Consider the following 18,570-nt stretch of genomic DNA (forward strand, 5'->3'; position numbering starts at 1 on the left):
GATTGTCCGGTGGTGGGCCTGGCGAGTCACACGATCCCGGCTCGTACCCTTCCGTTCCCATCTGCGCCTTTTGGGTAAGAATTTTGAGCATGGGGGCGCCGGGCACCCCAACGTCGGGATCGGACAGAGGTGGAGCGACGGCATGTCTTCTGAAGGCGCGTGCTGGCCTGGGGAAGGAGAACCGGAGGCAGCTGGCGGCAGCCAGCCCCTTTTGTCTACTTACTATTTATTTATGCTTTTTGGACGTTGGGTCTCAGGGATCCCAAGCTGACTTCTAACTCCCGGCTCTTGAGTCCTGCGACGACCGGCGTGTGTCACCACCACGTCGGGGCTATGTGATGCTGGCGATGTAAGCCAGGGCTAGATGCATGTTAGGCAAGCACAGAGCTATACCACCGTCCTTGGGGGTGGGGTAGAGACAGTGGTGGCTCACGCCTTTAATCTCAGCACTTGGGAGGCAGAGGCAGGCGGATATCGAGTTCGAGGCCAGCCTGGTCTTCAGAGTTCCAGGACATCCAGTACCACACAGAGAAACCCTGTCTTGAAAACAAACACATAAACAAAAAACAAACCATTTGTTTTAATTATGTGTGTGTCTGGCGGGTTTGTGCACGTGACTTCAGTGCAGCCTGCAGGAACTGGAAGAGGGCACAGGATCTCTTGGAGCTGTGCACCAACTTTGTGCATTGTGCTGGCCACCAAAGCCTTAATGGGCCTCTGCGCCTTCAGGCCTGTTAGCCAGGGTCTCCTGATTCTCTTGCCTCATTGGATACCCTTAGCTGCTGAAGCTGCAAGCCAAGATGACAGGAGGAGGAGGATGCAGTTGAGCCTGGGAGGGATCCTGACACTCTGGAGATTCTGTGTGCCCCTCCTGGAAATCCTGTCCTGTGGTCTGTGAAAGCCCTTTATGGTGTCCTGATCTTGGGGCTGCAGAAATAGCTCACAGGTGATGCTCTTGGCACAGGAGCAGGAAGCCCTGAGCTCAGATTCAAGAACTCACTGTAAAAGCCAGACACCAACAGGGGCTGCTTGTGTGGCATGAACAGAAGTCTGCGTCTGCATCAACCCATCTCTATTCTCACCAGAGACTGATGCTCCAGAAGATGCTTGCTGACAGTATGGGATCTCCTTGCAGAGCGCAGTAACTCCTTCCCTGACAAGGCTCAGGCCGTATTCTCTCCATTCTGCAGCACCTGGCCTGCCTAGCCTCCATCCTATTGTCCTGACCTGCAAGCCAGCTGATGGGGTCAGTGACACTGTCCGCTCTCCTGGGTCACCACTCTGGGCCTTTTGTCTACCCAGCACTCCACTTGACCAGGGGTCTGGGCCAAACTAACTTGCTGGTAAAACCAACTCCCCGGCCTTCCCTTCAGCTGCCTCTGAGATCTCCCTGCCCTCTCCTAACCCAGTTTACCCAGCCTTATCAACATGACAGCAGGTGAGATGCGAGACACTGAACACCACTTCTCAGTAGGGACATTCAGGTACCCTGGTCTAAAGCAGTTGCCGTGACCTAGCCTTCTAAGGAGCCTCCTTGGGAACCTGTACGAATCCCATCCACTGAGGCCGCTTCCAAAGCTTTGCAGCACATTTGGTCCCTTCACTGTGATAGCTGCCCTGACTGCTCACTGAATACTCCAAAATACAGGGGAAACCCAAACAGCCAGGAATCACAAGGCTGGAGCTGTAGATCAGAGCTTGCTTAGCATGTGAGGTCTAGCGCCCCCCGCCCCCCCCCCCAGTGTTTCAACAGATGGCCATGTAACCCCTAAATACAGGGTATGGTTTCAGTTCAGTGCTTAACACACAGGTATCACAGGCAGGAGATACACAGTGAGTTCAGAGATAGCTAGCTTTATTTATTTTGGTTTTCCGAGACAGGGTTTCTCTGGAGCCCTAGCTGTCCTGGACTCTGTAGACCAGGCTGGCTTTGAACTCAGAGATCCACCTGCCTCTGCCTCCTAAGTGCTGGGATTAAAGGTGTGCACCACCGTGCCCGGCCAGAGCTGGCTGTCTTAACCGAAGGGAGCACTGAGATAGCCCTGGGATAAAGGGACTTGCTGCCAAGCCTGGTGACCTGGAACTCACACAGTGGGAGCCCTGACTCCTACAAGCAGCCCTCCAACCTCCCAAGTACGCACTGTGGCCTGTGTACCCCACATATAGTAAATAAATGAGTGGTGAGGAAATGGCTAGAGTGTTCGCTGTGTGGGTGGCATGAGGACCTGAGTTTGAATCCACCTACAACCTCAAAGCCACGAGTGGCCGCCTGTGACTGCTACCTCTGCGCTCTGCGGCTCACTGGCTGTCAGCTTGGGGCCATTGAGATAATGTGGAGAGTGAGATAGAGCAGGGCACCCCATGTCCTCTTTTTTATGGGTGCAACACGCAGCAGTTACCGCAAAGCCCAGCAGAGCGTCAGCTACTCCCGTTCCCCAGTCATGGCTCCTGGGCTCCTCTGAAGGAAGAGAGTGAGTTCATTTGTCCCTGTCCTAGAGGCCCACTTGGTCCCTGGGGAGCTACCTTGCTGCTGACCCCGCAGAGAATGCCCTTCTGTTAGCAGGATGCAGGTCTAACCACGGTTGCCCTGGGATGAGCTGTGTGGAGGACACTGGGGAAGTGCCAAGAGAGGCCTGTGAAGTCAGTGCCGACCACCAGCTTGGTACAGTCTAGAACGACCTGTGATGGGCCCAGGGCCAGGTGAGCTTGTGGGTGTTCCTGACGGAGATGACTGACTGGAAGATTTGCCATTCCCCAGACTCAGTAAAAAGGAAAAAGCATTCCTGTCTTCCAAATAAAAATACTCATACCTTAATGAGGGATCCATCCAGCTATGGTGTGAACAGGCCACCCCAAATTTCATGGCTTGAATGTACCCTCCCACACGTTTGAGTCTTGTAGTATTTGTGGATGGAAGCTCTGGGGGTTGTTCGATGAGGTCATAGGTGTTAGTTTCCCAGCCTTTGATGTTAGTGGTTGTCTTTATCTCACTTTCTGAACAAACAGCATCCCTGCTTCAGCTCCCCAGGGAGGGGGTGACTGCTACACCTGGCAGGAGGAGCCGAGGCTTACTAGCTCAGGTGCCAAGCACTCCTGTAGTAGACTTGCAGCTCAGCCTGGGCTGCAGATGAGGAGGGTAGCTAGAGAAGTGGGTGCCATGACCGCCTTTGAGGAGCGTGCCTGAACCTGGACTCCTTCAGGACCTGAGTCCTGGTGTAGCATTTGCTGGCTGAAGCCACAGAGGTTCTCCTGGGGTGGAAGGCCAGCCTTATAGTGCGCGCGCGCGCGCACACACACACACACACACACACCCACGCCAGACATCCAGGCATGAAAATGAAGACAGAGTTAGCATTTTTGCCTTGCGTATCTCTGGTTTGTGTACACAGGTGCATGCATTTGTTTGCATGTGTAGGTGCCCATGCATAAAGGCTCGTGCGTGTGATGTGCACGCAGAGCCCCGAGTTAACATCAGGTCCTTCTTTATCTGCTCTAGACTTCATTTTTTTTTTCCCTTTTGGGATTTTCAAGACAGGGTTTCTCTGTGTAGCCTTGGCTGTCCTGGACTCACTCTGTAGACCAGGCTGGCCTTGAACTCACAGAGATCCACCTGCCTCTGCCTCCCGAGGGCTGGGATTAAAGGTGTGCACACTTAACATTTAAGATATTAAGGGTCTCTCTCAGTGTGTGTGCCACAGTGTAAATGTGGCAGAGAACAACTTGAAGGAGTCGGTTCTCTCCTACCATGTGGGTCCCAGAAGCTGAACTCAGACCACCAGGCTGGTGGGAATCCCTTCGCCTACTTAGCTATCTCCCTGGTCCTCGGCCTAACATGTAAGGCAGGTCTCTCACTGAACCTGGCATTCTGGCTTCACCCCGCACACCCGTAGCCCAGCCCTGCGTTAGGATGGCAGGCAGGCTGGATCTACCTGGCTTTTACATGGGTCCTTGGGGTTCCAGCTCTGGTTTCCTACCTGCCATGCAAGGGGCTGCCTGCACCATCTCTCAGGCTCCTTGCATGCGGTGCTGATCGGAGCACACGGAGAGATCCTCCCTGACAAACCAGAACCAACCTCAAGTCCCTGGAGACCATCATTTATTTTGGAGAACACCGACCAGGACACAGCTATTCCCACAGAACAGGCTATGACACAGGAGCCTGAAGATGATGGGAATAGAAAACAAGAACATGACAGTTGCCCAGTTTCAGACCCTGAGGTTTTGGGGCTCGAGGTCTGGTCAGGAAGAGCCCACTGCCGGGCGTCCTCCCAGCAAGTCTCAAGTACTTCCCTGTCACTGCCTCTGACAAGGGGGTTTTGAGTTTTCCTTAGAATAAATGGTATAAAATATGGTACTGGGTGTGGCAGCTCCTGCCCAGCAGCAGTGCTGAGGCCGTGGCTGCAGGAGCCAGCCTGGGCTACATAGGCAGATAGCATCTCGAAGAAATCAATAACTGAAAGAAGCCCAAGTGCTGTAATAGTGAGCAGACATTCAGAACGCTAACTCGGTTTCCCCTTCTGTGAAATGAAGGAGTTGGGTAGGTCAGGGTTGGTGTTTTGGCTAAGTCATTTCATTTCAAAGGGTATATGAGTATGAACCCCAGAGGAGAGACTGGGATACGGCAGACCTGGAGAGGGAGGTGAGTGGTGGGGGCCAGGCGTGGGGTGGGGCTGATGAGACTTTGAATGGGCCAACGTAAACTGGGCCATCAGGTTGGATTTGTTTGGTTTGTTGTCTGTTTCAGGTAGCCCAGGCTGGCTTCAAACTCGCTATGTAGTCAGAGATTACCCCGAACTCCTGGTCCTAATTGCCTTGGCCTCCTGAGTGCTGGGTGCTGAGGATGGGATGCAGGGCTTCATGTCAAGCGAGCTGCAGCCCCAGCTGTGGCCTTTTGATCTGAGAATCTGGTCTATCCTGATTGTCTCATCCACTCCAATGTTCACACTTGCTGAGAGCCTACAAACAGAATTAAATATCCCGTTTATTAATTTATAAACTGTAAGAAAAGTGAGATGGGCCTTTTCCCTCCCTGGAAAACCTCACATTGGAAATGCACAAATGACAGCAACGTCACAGAAATCCAAAGATTCAGCACGGAGTCAGGGGCACCATGGAGACCGTTGTGCTGCTAGGTGTCTCGGTCCGTGTCCTCAGTGAGGAGAAGCCAGCAGACCATCTTAGCAGGGTGCTCCTGCCCACTCTGCAGTGGCAGGGTCTGAACATCGGGAAACCAAGAAGCAAGGCAAACGGGACTGACCAAGGCTGGGGTTGCCGAGGCTCAGGCAAGCGGGAGGCTAAGGTTGTCAGTTAACCTTCAGTACAAAACTCCCAAGTGACTCAGGAGCTAAGGACTGGGCGCCATGACGCAGCAATACTCAGTGATGGACACTGAGGCATGAAGAAGGGTTAAAGGTCAGCCTGGGAGCCTTAGTGATGACGACTCCATCTGGGCATGGTGGCACATGCTCTTAATCCTGCACTTGGAAGGTGGAGACAGGTAGATCCCATGAGTTCAAGGCCAGCCTGGTCTACACTGTGAGACCCTGTCTCAAAGCAAAACAAACAAAACCCAAGACCTACCTATACCCCAGCTAAGGCTGGTGTCCTTCCTGCCATCTGCCTCCTATGCCCACAACAGAGCCCACATTTCTGCTCACTATCAGGTTCTCCCTGCATTGCCACACCAGCCTTGAGCCAGGCTCTCCTGTTGCCCAGGCTGCTCTGGAACTCACTATGCAGCTGAGGACCCCGTCCTCCTGTGTCTGCTTCCAGGGTGCTGGGAAGGTAGGCCTGAGCCACTCACGTGGCTTTCTGTGATGCAGGGGGCAGACGCTAAGGCTGCACACATGGTAGACAGGCATTCTACCAATCCAGCTTCAAACTAAAAACACAAGACCTGCCTGACGTCCCATTTCCTGGGACACAATTCAGATCCTGACACACACTCGGTCTCCTCACAGATAAGCAGCTGTACTGTACATGGAGTGTGAATACCACTCGGCTACTGTGGCTGCAGCTCCAGTACAGCATTGCCAGGCACTACTGAGCTCAGAGGGACTGGCTGCAGCAACATACGCTCATGTTTTTAAATGAGTCAAGACGGTCCACCCCACTGGCTAGCCCTTGTGCAGCGCCTGACAGGGCCCAGTGTGAAAGCTCTCATGGCTAACAAGATGCTCCCCAGAGAAACTCAAGGGTCCAGGGAAACTGCTGTCACCACCACCTGGCTTCTGTGCATTCAGAGGGGCGGGGACACCGCCAAGATAACACTGGCCACCACCACCTCTAGAGTCCAAGGGCCGCCCAGGCCCAGAGGGCTGTATCAGAGGATAGTCACTGTAGGTCTGCCCCAGGGCAGCATTAGCTGCAAACGACCAACTAACTGCCTTGGGGCATCCAGGAGCTCTGCTGCTGGGGACAGGTAGTGCCACCCGTGTCAGCCCTCCATACCTCTGGGCTACAGCCCTGCTGTCCTCTCCTTGACGCCCCAGATGTCACCTCCTGCTGGCTGTCAGGGCTGTAGCCACAATGATGCCATTTCTGTAGAGTGGGTCCCTGTTGTCACCAGAAGTTCCTACCAGATCTTGGCACCACACTGGAGCAACCCTGTGCACCGAGGCAGAGTGTGGCCTCTGCAGAAACCTGGAACAGGGTCTCTCTGTGGCTCTCCTGTCCAGAGCCTGTGGCTGTCCATGCTGTGGTCACCTCACACAGCCCAAAAAGGGCCAGGACCCAGGGCTCCCCTGATGGCCTGCCACGTGTCATGTGCTCAGCCGGGCTGCCAGAATCTTCTGAAGCTGCTGGGCTCAGAGAGGTGGGCAGGAGGCCTGGCCTGGCGGGCCACTACACATCGTGTCGGCTGAGGGCATAGGAGTGTGGGTGGCCCTGGCGGCCATACTGGAAGTGGTCTGTGAGGAGGATGTTGCGGTACTGGAAGTCCCCCTGCTGTGGGAACAGTGCACCATTGTGGGGCTTCTCCACAGGGCTCCGCAGGTGCTCTCTGCTGCCCAGGTCCGACGTGGACACAGGGAGGAGGTGGCGGCGGGCCTGCTGGTTTGCGTCGTACTTGGTCTGTGTTTAGAGAGAGAAATGAGAGGCACAAGGGGCTTCGTCATAGGGACGTCATCCCAGCAGGAAGGGCAGGAGAACCAAGCCAGCCTAAGCTATGTAGTGGGCCAACCTAGGCTACAAGAGATTTTGTTTCAAAATAAACAAACTGTAACAAAAAAGAAAAGAGAACATCACTCAACAAAGAGGTCACCCCCAAACCAAGAGCTAGGGGTGCTTCTGTGGCAGAACACTGGCCTACATGCCCAGCTCTGGCTCCATCCACAGCAGTGCAGAGACCAGGGTGCAGACACCTGTCCCTGTCCTCCCTGGGAGGTGGAGTTGGGGTCAGGAGCTGAAGGCCACTAGACTACACAGGACTGCTCCAAACAAACCCGGCACACAGCAGGCTTCAGGCTGCCTGCACCCTGAGCCCAGCACTCAGGGGCCCTGCCACCAGGCTGGTCTGTCCAGCACGCGTAACTGACCCACCCCGTAAGGAAGCAGAGTCCCCTTCCCCAAGGCTGGGACTGGCTGGGGACAGCGGCACCTAATGCTCACCTTGTTGTACAGAAAGACACCCAGGATGGCAGTAAGCATGCCCAGCACATTGGTGCTGGTCACTGGGTTGCGCAGCATGATGAGGGACACGGTGATGACCATGATCCTTTTGGTGGCGTTGGCCACCGAGTAGCTGAGTGGGCTGATGAGGTTGAGAATGCTGAAGGCGATGACATTCTGTGCAAAGTTGCAGAAGCCGCTGACCGCCAGGAGCAGCAGCGTCCAGGGCCACTGAGACACATAGGTCTGTGGAGACAGGCAGGGAGCATCAGCGGGGGAGGGGTGCAGATGTACTCAAACAGATTGTCACCACGGGGCAGCAGGTGGTTAACTGTTTGTTTTTTGAGACAGGGTTTCTCTGTGTAGCCTTGGCTGTCCTGGACTCGCTTTGTAGACCAGGCTGGCCTCGAACTCACAGCGATCCACACCTGCCTCTGCCTCCTGAGTGCTGGGATTAAAGGTGTGCGCCACGACTCCAGCCCCTTAATTTTTTTTTAAAGCAGAGCATCGCGTAGCCCAGGCTGGCCACACACTGGTGGGTGATAGTTTTGGGAACAGGCACCTTTACCAGCTGAGCCATTTCACCAGTTCATGCGGTGCTTTACACATGTGACCTCTAGCTCCTGACCACCCACTGCATGGTGCAGCCCTTCAGTCAGATGCAAAAGCAGCCACCAAAGGGCTGCAGAGGGGCTCATCAGCTAAGAGCACTGGCTACTCTGCCAGAGCGCGGGGCTCGGTTCCCAGCGCCCACGTAGCAGATCACGATTGTCTGTAATACAAGTCCCAGGGGATCCAAAGTCCTCTTTTGACCTCTGAAGGCACCAATTACACATGTTGTATGTGGACACACACATAGTCAAAACACCCATACATTAATTTTTCTTTTTTAAAAGATTTATTTATTTAATGTTTGTGTGTGCTCTGCCTGCATGTACACCTGCACACCAGAAGAGGGCACCAGATCACATTACAGATGGTTATGAGCCACCATATGGTTGCTTAAAATTGAACTCAGGACCTCTGAAAGAGCAGTTAGTACTCTTAACTGCCGAGCCATCTCTCTAGCTCTAGTAATTTTTCTTAAAAAGACCACCAACACTGTGTGGCGGGGGTGCAGCCTCCTGATGTCTAAATCTTGTCCTCACGACGCACAGGCGTGCGCCTTCCCAAGGCCCAGTGGCAAAGCACGTGGTGAGCATGTATGAAGCTGTGGGCGGCCCCGGGGAAGAACTTCCAGAGAGTGGAACAGCAAGGCCTGGCTAGGTCATCGGGAGGCCCCAGGCATCGCCTCCTCACAGATCACTCATATCCACACCCTGTCCTGCTGCCAGTGCCCATCCATCCAAGTCCCGGCGGGCCCTCTACCAGGGAAGGAGGGAAGGGTCACAGTCAGCCAACTCACACTGAGTCCAAACCTAGGCATGCCAGGAACCCTTTCTACTCAGCACTCAGGAGGTGGAGGCAGGAGGATCAGGAGTTTGAAGTCTCCTTGGGCCACCTACTACAGGACATAGATCTGTTTCAAAAGCACCAAAGGTGGGGCTCACCAGCAAAGTGCCCAAGTTCGGAGCCCCAGCACCCACCTGGGGAAAAAAAACTGGGTGCAGCTGCCCATTTGCAGGCAAGAAGCTCAGGTGACAGAAGCTAGCAGGCAACCCAGCCAGTCAGAGAAATCCTACTCCCAAAGACAAGGGGGAGCTACTAAGGAAGATGCAGGAGGCTGGGCTGTTCTCTACCTGTACAGCACAAGAGACACATCACTAGTTGATGGGAGACACACACACACGCACACACACGCAGAAAGGAATGGAAGGAAAATTGCACGGAGCACAAAGTGGGTGCACTTTCTATTCCTGCAACAAAGCTTCCTCTGGGCACGGGAGGCTTCCCTGATGAGAGGCTGGAGCTGCACCCATCCCGTTTCCTTGGGGGATGGCAAGTGCCACATCCAAGTCAAGAGCCCCACAGCACTGGGCAGGAGCAGGCTTTCACCTGGGTGCCCGTGCTGGGGTGAGTGGCCCTACAGTGGGGTGGCGGAGGATGCCCAGCAAAGGCAACGGTTTCTTCCCACAGGCACGGGCAGAAGCACTTGTGGGCTCTACACTCTGCCTTTCTGTGTCACTGCCAGGCGATGGGATTACAGGCATGGCCACCCCACTGCACTGGACAATTTCTACTGACCGAATTTTAACTTTCTGGCTCCTTCCACTGTCATCACCCCGGCGGGTCAGTCACCTACTGAGGCTTGGTTGTTGCCATTCTAAGATTTCCATTTGATTTCTTTTTTTAAAAAATGTTTCTAATTGAAATAAAATTGCATCACTTTTCCTATCCCTGTCCTCCCTCCAGGTCTCCTCACACACCCAAGTTGACAGCCGTTTTCTTTATTACTGTTACATACAGATGTGTGTGAACACATCACATATATAAACAACCTGTTGAGCCTGGTTTGTGTTTGTGTGTATATGGTTTCTGAGCCGACTACGCTGCACTGGACAGCCAGTGAGGGTCCCCATCCCTGGGAGAGGCTAATGCTCCCTCTCTCAGCTGTCCTTAGTTGCCTGTAGTTCTTTGTCTAAGGGTGAGACGCCATGAAATGTTCTCTCTGTTCCAGATTAGCATGTCACTGGCACTGCCACTGTCCTGACTTGTTTATGCAGCCATTTCTAGGGAAACTGTTTCACAGCCAACTTCCTGCTATCCTAGCTCTTTTTGGTTTTTTGAGACAGGGTTTGTCTGTGTAGTCTTGGCTGTCCTGGACTCGCTTTGTAGACCAGGCTGGCCTTGAACTCACAGCGATCTTCCTGCCTCTGCCTCCCAGGTGCTAGGATTACAGGCATGCGCCACCATGCCTAGCCCTTTTTTTCTTGTTTTTTTTTGAGATAGGGTTTCTCTGTGTACCCCTGGCTGTCCTAGATTCACTCTGTAGACCAGGCTGGCTTCCCACTCAGAGAGATCCACCTGCCTCAGCCTCCCACGTGCTGCGATTAAAGGCGTGTGCCACCACGCCCAGCCACTTTTGTATTTTAAAATAGCATCCTTTCTGTGTACACGTATGGGCAGCTTTGTGCCGAGGTGCCTGAAGAGGTCAGCAGACACCAGTGGAAGTGGGCTTTCTCCACCATGCGGGTCCTAAGGACACAGAGGGTCATGAGGCTGCATGGCCAGCACCTGCCCCTGCCCCTGCCGTCTCTGGGCCCTGAACACGCTCAGGACTACCATGGTAGAAGACGCAGGCCCTCCTTGACCCCTGTACGGATGCCGCTATTCCAGGCTTCAGACTCTGGCAGCCCACGGAGACACCCTCAAGGCGCCTTTTGTTCCTACGTGCTGGGTGCTCAGGGCTGGGCAGTGCCGGACCCCCAGCTCCATCTAGTCTCGGGGATACTGTGGGGGCGGTGCTTACGGGCCACGCTAGCTCTGCCCAGGATTTCCTTTTCTTTTTGAGACAGGGTCTCACGTAGCCCAGGCTGACTTCAAACTCGCCATGTCTCTGAGGGTGACCCCATCTCCTGATCTCCCCACTGTGCTTCCTGTGGGTTTAGGTAACAGGTCTGTACCAGCTCCCCAGCCTTTCCCAGGATTCCCACGTTCCTTAAATCACCGTGTCCGTCCAGGGCTCCAGTGTCTCCCATGCACCCTCCCCTGCTCCAGAGCTGCGCTGTGCCACTGTACCAGGAACAGTCAGCTCTCTTGTGAGACAGGGTCTCATGCAGCCCAGGGTCTTCACACACTTACTGTAACAAACAAAGATGACTCTGGATTCCTGGCCCTCCTGAGTGCTAGGACAAGAGGCGAATGCCATCTTGGGTGAAGCCTGGGCCTTTTGAGGCCAGGGGAAGTGTTGTCCTGGCCACAGTCAGCCCCGAGCCACAGTCCTGGAGACGCAGTTTGTGATCATGTGGCTTGAGCCTGCTCGCTCTGGCAAAGGCTCTTTCAGCAGGCATAACCTCATCGAGAGGAAGCAGAGGCAGAGTGAAACAGGAAGAGAGGTCCCCTCCAAGGACATGTCCTAACTCCTCACTTCCTCTACCAGGTCCCACCACCTCCAACAGCGGGGGACCAGTCCGTCCACACTCGGGACCGAGGACAATCATATCCAGACTGACCACTGCTTCACCAGTGAGAGCATGTGCAGGGACCTGTGTGTGTGTCTGTGCCGGAGGGAGAGGCGGCTGTGGAGAAGACTGCAACGGGACAGCCCATCTTCCCAGGAGTTCAGTCCCTGCAGCTGCTCACAGATTCGGAGCCCATCTGGATGAATTGTGAATGCTGGAACGAGCCTCCCTCCTGCACGGCTGCTCCACCGGCATCTACAGGGACATGTCAGCTGTGCACCCACTACAGACCAAAGCATCGGGCCAAGCACACAAAGATGACACCCTGACACAGATGACGCTTCCTCTCTCCACACCAATAACCTTAAGCACTTTGTCACACTGATGGACAGCTGCTGGACACAGGACGGCGGAGTCCTGGCTCTCAGGCAGCTGCTCAGAGACTGGCTCCTCCCTCCCACATGTGCTCCTGTCACTGTCTTGTGGTATGGCAGGATGTGACAGGAGCCCTCAGAAAGGAACCCACTGCACGCCAGGCTTTCAGTTTCCAGAATTGAGAGCTAACCTTTCCTATTCTTTTTTGTTTGTTTGTTTGTACTGTTTTTCGAGACAGGGTTTCTCTGTGTAACAGCCCTGGCTGTCCTGGACTCACTCTATAGACCAGGCTGGCCTTGAACTCACAGAGATCTGCTTGCCTCTGCCTCCCGAGTGCTGAGATTACAGGCGTGCACCACTGCGCCCGGCTAGGACTCCTACTCTTTTGGCCGAGCCTGCATCAGGTACTCTGTTACACCAACAGGAAACAGACAAGCACAGCTGCCTCAAGATGAACGCGTGGCTCCAGCCTCCAACAAAGCATGTGCTTAGAAAGCGGTGAGACACGCAGGTCTCAGCTGTCCCAACTCACCAGGTCGCTGCTGACCAGGAAGGTGGAGAGGTCCACCAGGACCCACGTGGGGATCATGAAGAACACGGCGTGGCAGCCCAGGATGTTGAGCAGCCGCAGGTGGTGGATCCTGGAGTCCCTCAGCACCTGAGGGGAGAGTGCCTCATTAGCACCAGCAACAAGGCGTAGGTATCCAGTCCCCAGCATGGGACCGGAATCTGACATCCATGCTCAGATATCAGAGCGCCCTGCTTGTTTATGAAGGAACACAGCCATGCCTGGACAAAGGCCCCTGTCCTGTAGATGGGAAGATGACAGAGGAAAACCAGAACTAACCCAGTAATCCACAGCTGCTCACGACAGGCAGGTACCGCCACGCCTGACTGCCAGCCCTCTGAACTGAGTCTACATTGGCTTAGTCTGTCTGAGCACCAGCAGGCAATGCCAGGCCAAAGCTAGAAATAGATCCTAGCCCAAACCATGGACCTCAGGCCTATCGCTGGGGGCCACCTCAGTCAGCAGCGCGCTCGGCAGAGGTTCCCAGATGTGCTTCTTATCATAAGTGGAAATAAGCGACATCCCCCCAAGGGGACCCACTGTGCTGACGGTGGCACCCAGCAACTCTAAGTTTTAGTCATGACTGAAAGCTCTGCAGCAAGGTGACACCACACAGTCACAGCAGAGGATCCCAAGCAGATAAGACAAAGTCTAACCACACCTCGGTGGAAGAGCACCCTCTGCATACACAAGCCCCCGGAAAGGAAAGGCTGAGGGGCTGCGACATGCCTCAGACACAAGGACCCAAGTTCAGATCCCTAGCACCCACACAGAACTGGGCATGGCGTCATGTATGTAAAACCCAATCACTTGGTGGCAGAGACTGCAGGCAGACCCCAGGGGTCATGGCACAAAACTGTGCAAGGGAGATTTCTGGGTTTAGTGGGAAATAATGTGGAGGGGCCAGCGAGATGGGTCAGTGGGAGAAGGATTATAAGGGCTTGCCACCAAGCCTGGTGACCTGAGTTCAAGGCTCAGGGCCCACAGGATGGAAGAAGAAGTGATTCCTGCAAGTTGTCCCTGACCGCCACACTAAGGCCATGGTAGGTGCCCTGCACATACACACTAAGTGTATAAATAAAACGTAGCAAGAAAACATGTAAAAGAAAAGGAACAATAGATAATAGAGTAGGTTAGGGTTAGCTTTCAAAGCAAAACAAGCAACAGGGCACATGAGGGTCTGCTCTGGTCAGCTGACTTGATGCCACCGCCCTCCGGCAACCTGTGCCAGGGACAGGGCCCACGGGGACAGACAGGGCCCACACACCTTTTTGGAGAAGATGTTCTGAAGGGAGAAGCACAGCGTGGCTGCCAGGGCGCTGACCAGCCCCCACACGTCGAAGGACAGCTCTGTGACAGTGGCCAGCAGGACTCCACTGATGATGGGGACCAGTGACAGGTACACCTGCGGGAGGGCAGAGGGGCTCAGATGGGGTGGGGCCAGCCACCACCCAGAACTGCAGAAAATGTTGGGCAGCCCCATACCTTACCTGGGGGACCCCATCTTCCACCCTGGGAAATGCTGCCTGCACCTCACATGGTGCTTCAGGGACAGCATTCTGGTGCTCAGAAAGCTGAGACAAGAGGGTTACTAAGCCTCAGGGTGGGGCTGGTGGGATGGCTGAAAGATAAAGGCACTTGCCAGCAAGCCCGACAGCTGGCGCTCAATGCCCAGGACCCACACGGAAGGAGAGAACTGACCATCTCACAAACTAGACCCAGACACCAACAGGAGACATGTACACAGGCAAGCTAGCAAGCAAAGCCCAACAAGGAAGAATTGCAGCTGGATTTCCAGTCTTAGGTCAGCCTGGGGTGAGATTCTGTATGAAAATCAAGGGCCAGTCAGATGTCCCAGCTGGTAAACTGTTCCAGGCCTGACTGAGTTTGATCTCCCGGACTCCTTGGTGGAGAGAGAGAACCAACTCCTGCAAGTTGTCCTCTGACCCCCATGTGTGCCCACATACCTACAAAATCTACAAAATAATAAATGTAAAAACAAACAAGTCAGGTGAGGCTTTTAGGAGGGAGAGAGCAGTAGCCACTGGGATGGGAACTCCTGTCTGTACTCCCGGCCATGGCCCACTCTTCCTGCCCGTATCCTGCCTCTTCCCCTAGAACAAGGACTCCGCGGCCTGACTTACGTGCCTTGAGGGCAGGTCCCTTGCCCAAGAGGGCCAATCTCCAGGCTCTGCACCCGTGAGGCCCTGAGCCAGGTACAATGTCCCCAGGGACAAGGAAAACTGATAAACACAAGGTGTGCTATCAGGTGACACACCTGGATGCCTCCCTGGCAACTCTGACCCCCAGGAGGCCTGACATCGCTCAGGGCTCACCAGGATGAAGATGGGCCCGAGGACAAAACTCAGCCAAAGGTGGCCCAGTTTTTGCAGGAACCCAGGGTGCAGCCACTCCCAGAACAAGGTGAGGTGGCTTCCAGCTGGGCCATTGGCACCCTACTGTGTTGAAGGACACAGCAAACCCAACCCTGGCTCTCTAGCCCCCGGCCAGGAAATGCCTAGCCTGGCATCTGCATCTGGCATCTCTGGGTGCTGTACGTGATCCATATCCAGACAACCCCGAGTCCAAGCCTGTCTCCACTCTCCACCCCACCCCCCAATCTCTTTCCTTCTGAGATATTCCTGTCTCTGCCTCCCAACTGTGGGGTTAAAGGTACATACAATTATGCCCAGCTCTTAGAGTTTTTGAGACAAGGTCCAGCTCTGTGCCCTAACCTGACCTGGACCTCTCCACCCTCCTGCCTCAGCATCCTGTCATCCTGGCGTAACAGACCCATGGCACCACACTGGGCTCCTGAAAGCTTTAATTTCTAAGAACGGCCTGGATTCTGCTATCATCAAACTCCTCCGACCCAGTATCTCACATCAGACCCAGACAGCCGCTACCAACCATTCTTTCTGGTGATGGGTAAACTAAGACATGACAACTCAACAAACGAGGTCGCTTGCTCTCTGCCAAGCCGGACAACCTGAGTCTGATCCCAGGTATCTGCACAGTGAAAACTGTCCTCCACACACATGCAAAGGCACAACATACACACACACATAGATAAATGTAAGATTAAAGTAAGAGAAGGAAAATCTGTCCCAACTTAATTTGTTTCTTGGTGACTTGCCAAAATGGGACCAAACAGACATCACCTACCACCAATCCCAGGGAGGGAATCAAACCAGAAAAGAACGGCGGAACCCTGAGGGATGTGGCACTTAGGGACAACGTGCAAGACATTACTCTGGGACATCTCCCCTTCACATACACACACCTGCTGCGGGAAAGGTACGTGAGTTCGGGACACTAGGTGAGGGAGGCCACAGGAGGCTGACACCACGACTTCCTTATTTGACAGGAAGCCAGAGGTTTGCCACGGTCCAACCACGTCATCAACCTTGGGAGCTACGGGGAATCCCGCCTAGTCCAGGGCTTTCTGCCAGGGTTACCTTGGTGCTCTGTTTCTCCTTCATAATGATCCGGGACAGGAGGACCACCCAGATGGGCATGGTGGCCTTGACTGCAAAGAGAGGAAAGGCAGTGAGCGGGCAGACCCTGCACCCGCACACCCGACGCCGGACCTTCTTTCTGTAAGGCTTCCTCCCGACCCCAATAGCTGGAGTCAGTTCTGGTCGGCGCTCGGTTTAACTCCTCGGACATTTTCCAACCCGAGAATCCGCCGCGCCGTGGCGGCACCTCAGTCAGACGGCCCGCACACTCGTACCCACACTTTGAAGCCCCGGGCAGCGCGCACGACCTACCAGTGTGCGCGTAGGACACCGGCACCTTCCAGATGCTGACGTGCGCCGACACCGAGGCGAAGTACTTGCCGAAGGCGAGCGGCAGCACGTAACGCGGATAGAAGCGCGGCGGCAGCAGCGGGCCGGACGCCGGATGCGGGCCGGGGCCCGGGCCGGACACGGGCGGCGCGGGCGGCACGCGCCAGGCGCGCAGCAGCGGCGGCAGCCCCGCGCACAGCGCCAGGATGTGGCACAGCGACACGGTGACCGGGAACGGGAAGGCGCTCAGAATCACCTTGTTGACCACGTTACCGCCCGCGCTCAGCGCGTACCACAGCAGGCACAGCGCCGCCACCCGCGCGCCCTCGCGAGCTCCGCCGCCGCCCCCCGCGCCCGGGACCCCCGCGCCCGCGCCGGGACCCGCGGCCGCCGCCGCCGCCATCCTGCCCGAGCGGCCGCCCCTTCGCGCGCCGGACGACCGCCGGACGCGGGGCCGGGGGCGGGACAGCCCGGGCGGGCGCGCCGGCAGACGCCGCTCTCTATTGGCCGCCCGCCCTGCGCGTCATCGCCTCTCGCCATTGGCCACCGCCCGTCGCGTCATCACTGCGCGACCGCCGACGCGTCTGCAAGTCGTCTCTGGCGAGAGTTCCCCCCCCAACCCTACTCGAGCGCCTTCCGGAAGGGGCGGGGCGTGGGCCGCGCGCGTGCGCGGAGCGGGCCCGCCCACTTGTGGCAGGGGAAGCGGGTACCTGGGGCGCGGAGAGGACTAACAAAAGATCTTTTGGGGGTTGGGGGGTGGGCGGGAAGAAACCGCTTGAGTTAAACCCTCCGGACGACGCCGGGTCCTCGGAAGCTGTGCGGTAGGTGTCACCTTCCCCTCACAGACCAGCCGAGCGAAGCCCGGGGCTCGGCGCCTCCTTCAACTGTCCGCCGAGCTCTGCAGACGGGGACAATGCCCGCTGAAGGCTGCTGGCAAAAGCCCTGAGGCAGGACAAGACTTTAGTACCGAGATCCTAGATTACAAAACTCGATTCCGAAGATCGTGTGCTTTTAAGTGCTTGTGGGAGAAGAGGTGCTTTCATTTATGGAGGCGGAGCACGAGCGTGTTTGTGCACACAGTGGGGGTCAGAGGAGGACTGTTGTCCCCCTCCCACCATGTGGGTCCAGGGAACCAAACTCAGGTCCTCTGGTGGCAGCAAGCATTTATCTGCTGAGCCATCTCAACGACCTCAACTTTCTCCTTTACAGTGACTTTATTAGCTGTTAGGAAATTGGCAGCATAGCGCGAGCCCCTTGAATGCTGGGGTGTCTTTGTAGCTCCCTTCTGTACCCCGGGGCTTGCTGGATACTCAACCCAGGTGTGGCAGTCTCTGCAGGTTGGGATCTGAGTAATAAGTGGTCTGTCCCAAAGCAGGGGTCTAATGCCCTCCAACTGGGTGCAAGATTAGGAAAGTAGCCACGAGCACTTCTTTGGACAGAGCACTGTCAGGCGGCCTCACTTGATTTGCCCTGGCAACTCTGTGGAAGCCTTTTGTGCTCAGGAGTGAACACTGGCTCAGGGTCACAAGGCTGGGTTCCCACCTCAAATGGCCCTTTAATGGGAGTGGACCATCCTGCACCAAACCTCAGAAATTTCCTCCTGGCTCGGAAACGGATTCTGGTTCGCTGTGGTACTGAAGACCAGAAGGAAGAGTCTAGGATCAGCCCGTTCAACTGCTGTTTTATGAGTAACTTTTTTCTTCTTTTTTTGGTTTTTTGAGATAGGGTTTCTCTGTGTAGCCTTGGCTGTCCTGGACTCGCTTTGTGGCCTCGAACTCACAGGGATCCACCTTGCCTCTGCCTCCCGAGTGCTGGGATTAAAGGCGTGCGCCACCATGCCCAGCTGTTATAAGTAACTCTTTACTCATCTACGAGATTAAGCAGAGTGGAAAAAACAAAAAAAAAAAACCCAGAAACCCAATTCTGGTTTATTGATTTTTGAGGAGGGGAGAAAACTAGATCATTATAATGGTGAAGAAGCCTTAGCAGGCACCTGTCTGTATGGCAGCCACTAGTCCAGGGCTGGGGCCATGTACAGAAAGTACTGGTGGGCAGGGAAGGTGTAAACTGTGTCACTAAGCTACACTGCCTGCCTGCAGCGGCTTCTCTAGGTGGGTGACCAAGCTGATACGTTTGGCCTTGCCTGCTGCCACAACGGAAAGCTAATGGT

General features: G+C 55.2%; 1 protein-coding gene across 1 annotated transcript; it reads right to left on the reverse strand.

Moving 5' to 3' along the window:
- Positions 1 to 4,079: 4,079 nt before the first annotated feature.
- Positions 4,080 to 16,855, reverse strand: SLC35E1 (solute carrier family 35 member E1). The gene is made up of 6 exons (XM_084759199.1): positions 16,383 to 16,855; positions 16,071 to 16,141; positions 13,880 to 14,017; positions 12,577 to 12,702; positions 7,609 to 7,854; positions 4,080 to 7,071 (listed from the first exon to the last, which is right to left on the reverse strand). The coding sequence occupies exons 1-6, from the start codon at positions 16,801 to 16,803 to the stop codon at positions 6,844 to 6,846; spliced, it is 1,230 nt and encodes a 409-aa protein (XP_084615325.1). The 5' UTR covers positions 16,804 to 16,855; the 3' UTR covers positions 4,080 to 6,843.
- Positions 16,856 to 18,570: the final 1,715 nt, after the last annotated feature.

The sequence above is a fragment of the Acomys minous genome (genome assembly GCF_964271855.1).
Source record: "Acomys minous genome assembly, chromosome: 15".
NCBI classification, from domain to species: Eukaryota; Metazoa; Chordata; class Mammalia; order Rodentia; family Muridae; genus Acomys; species Acomys minous.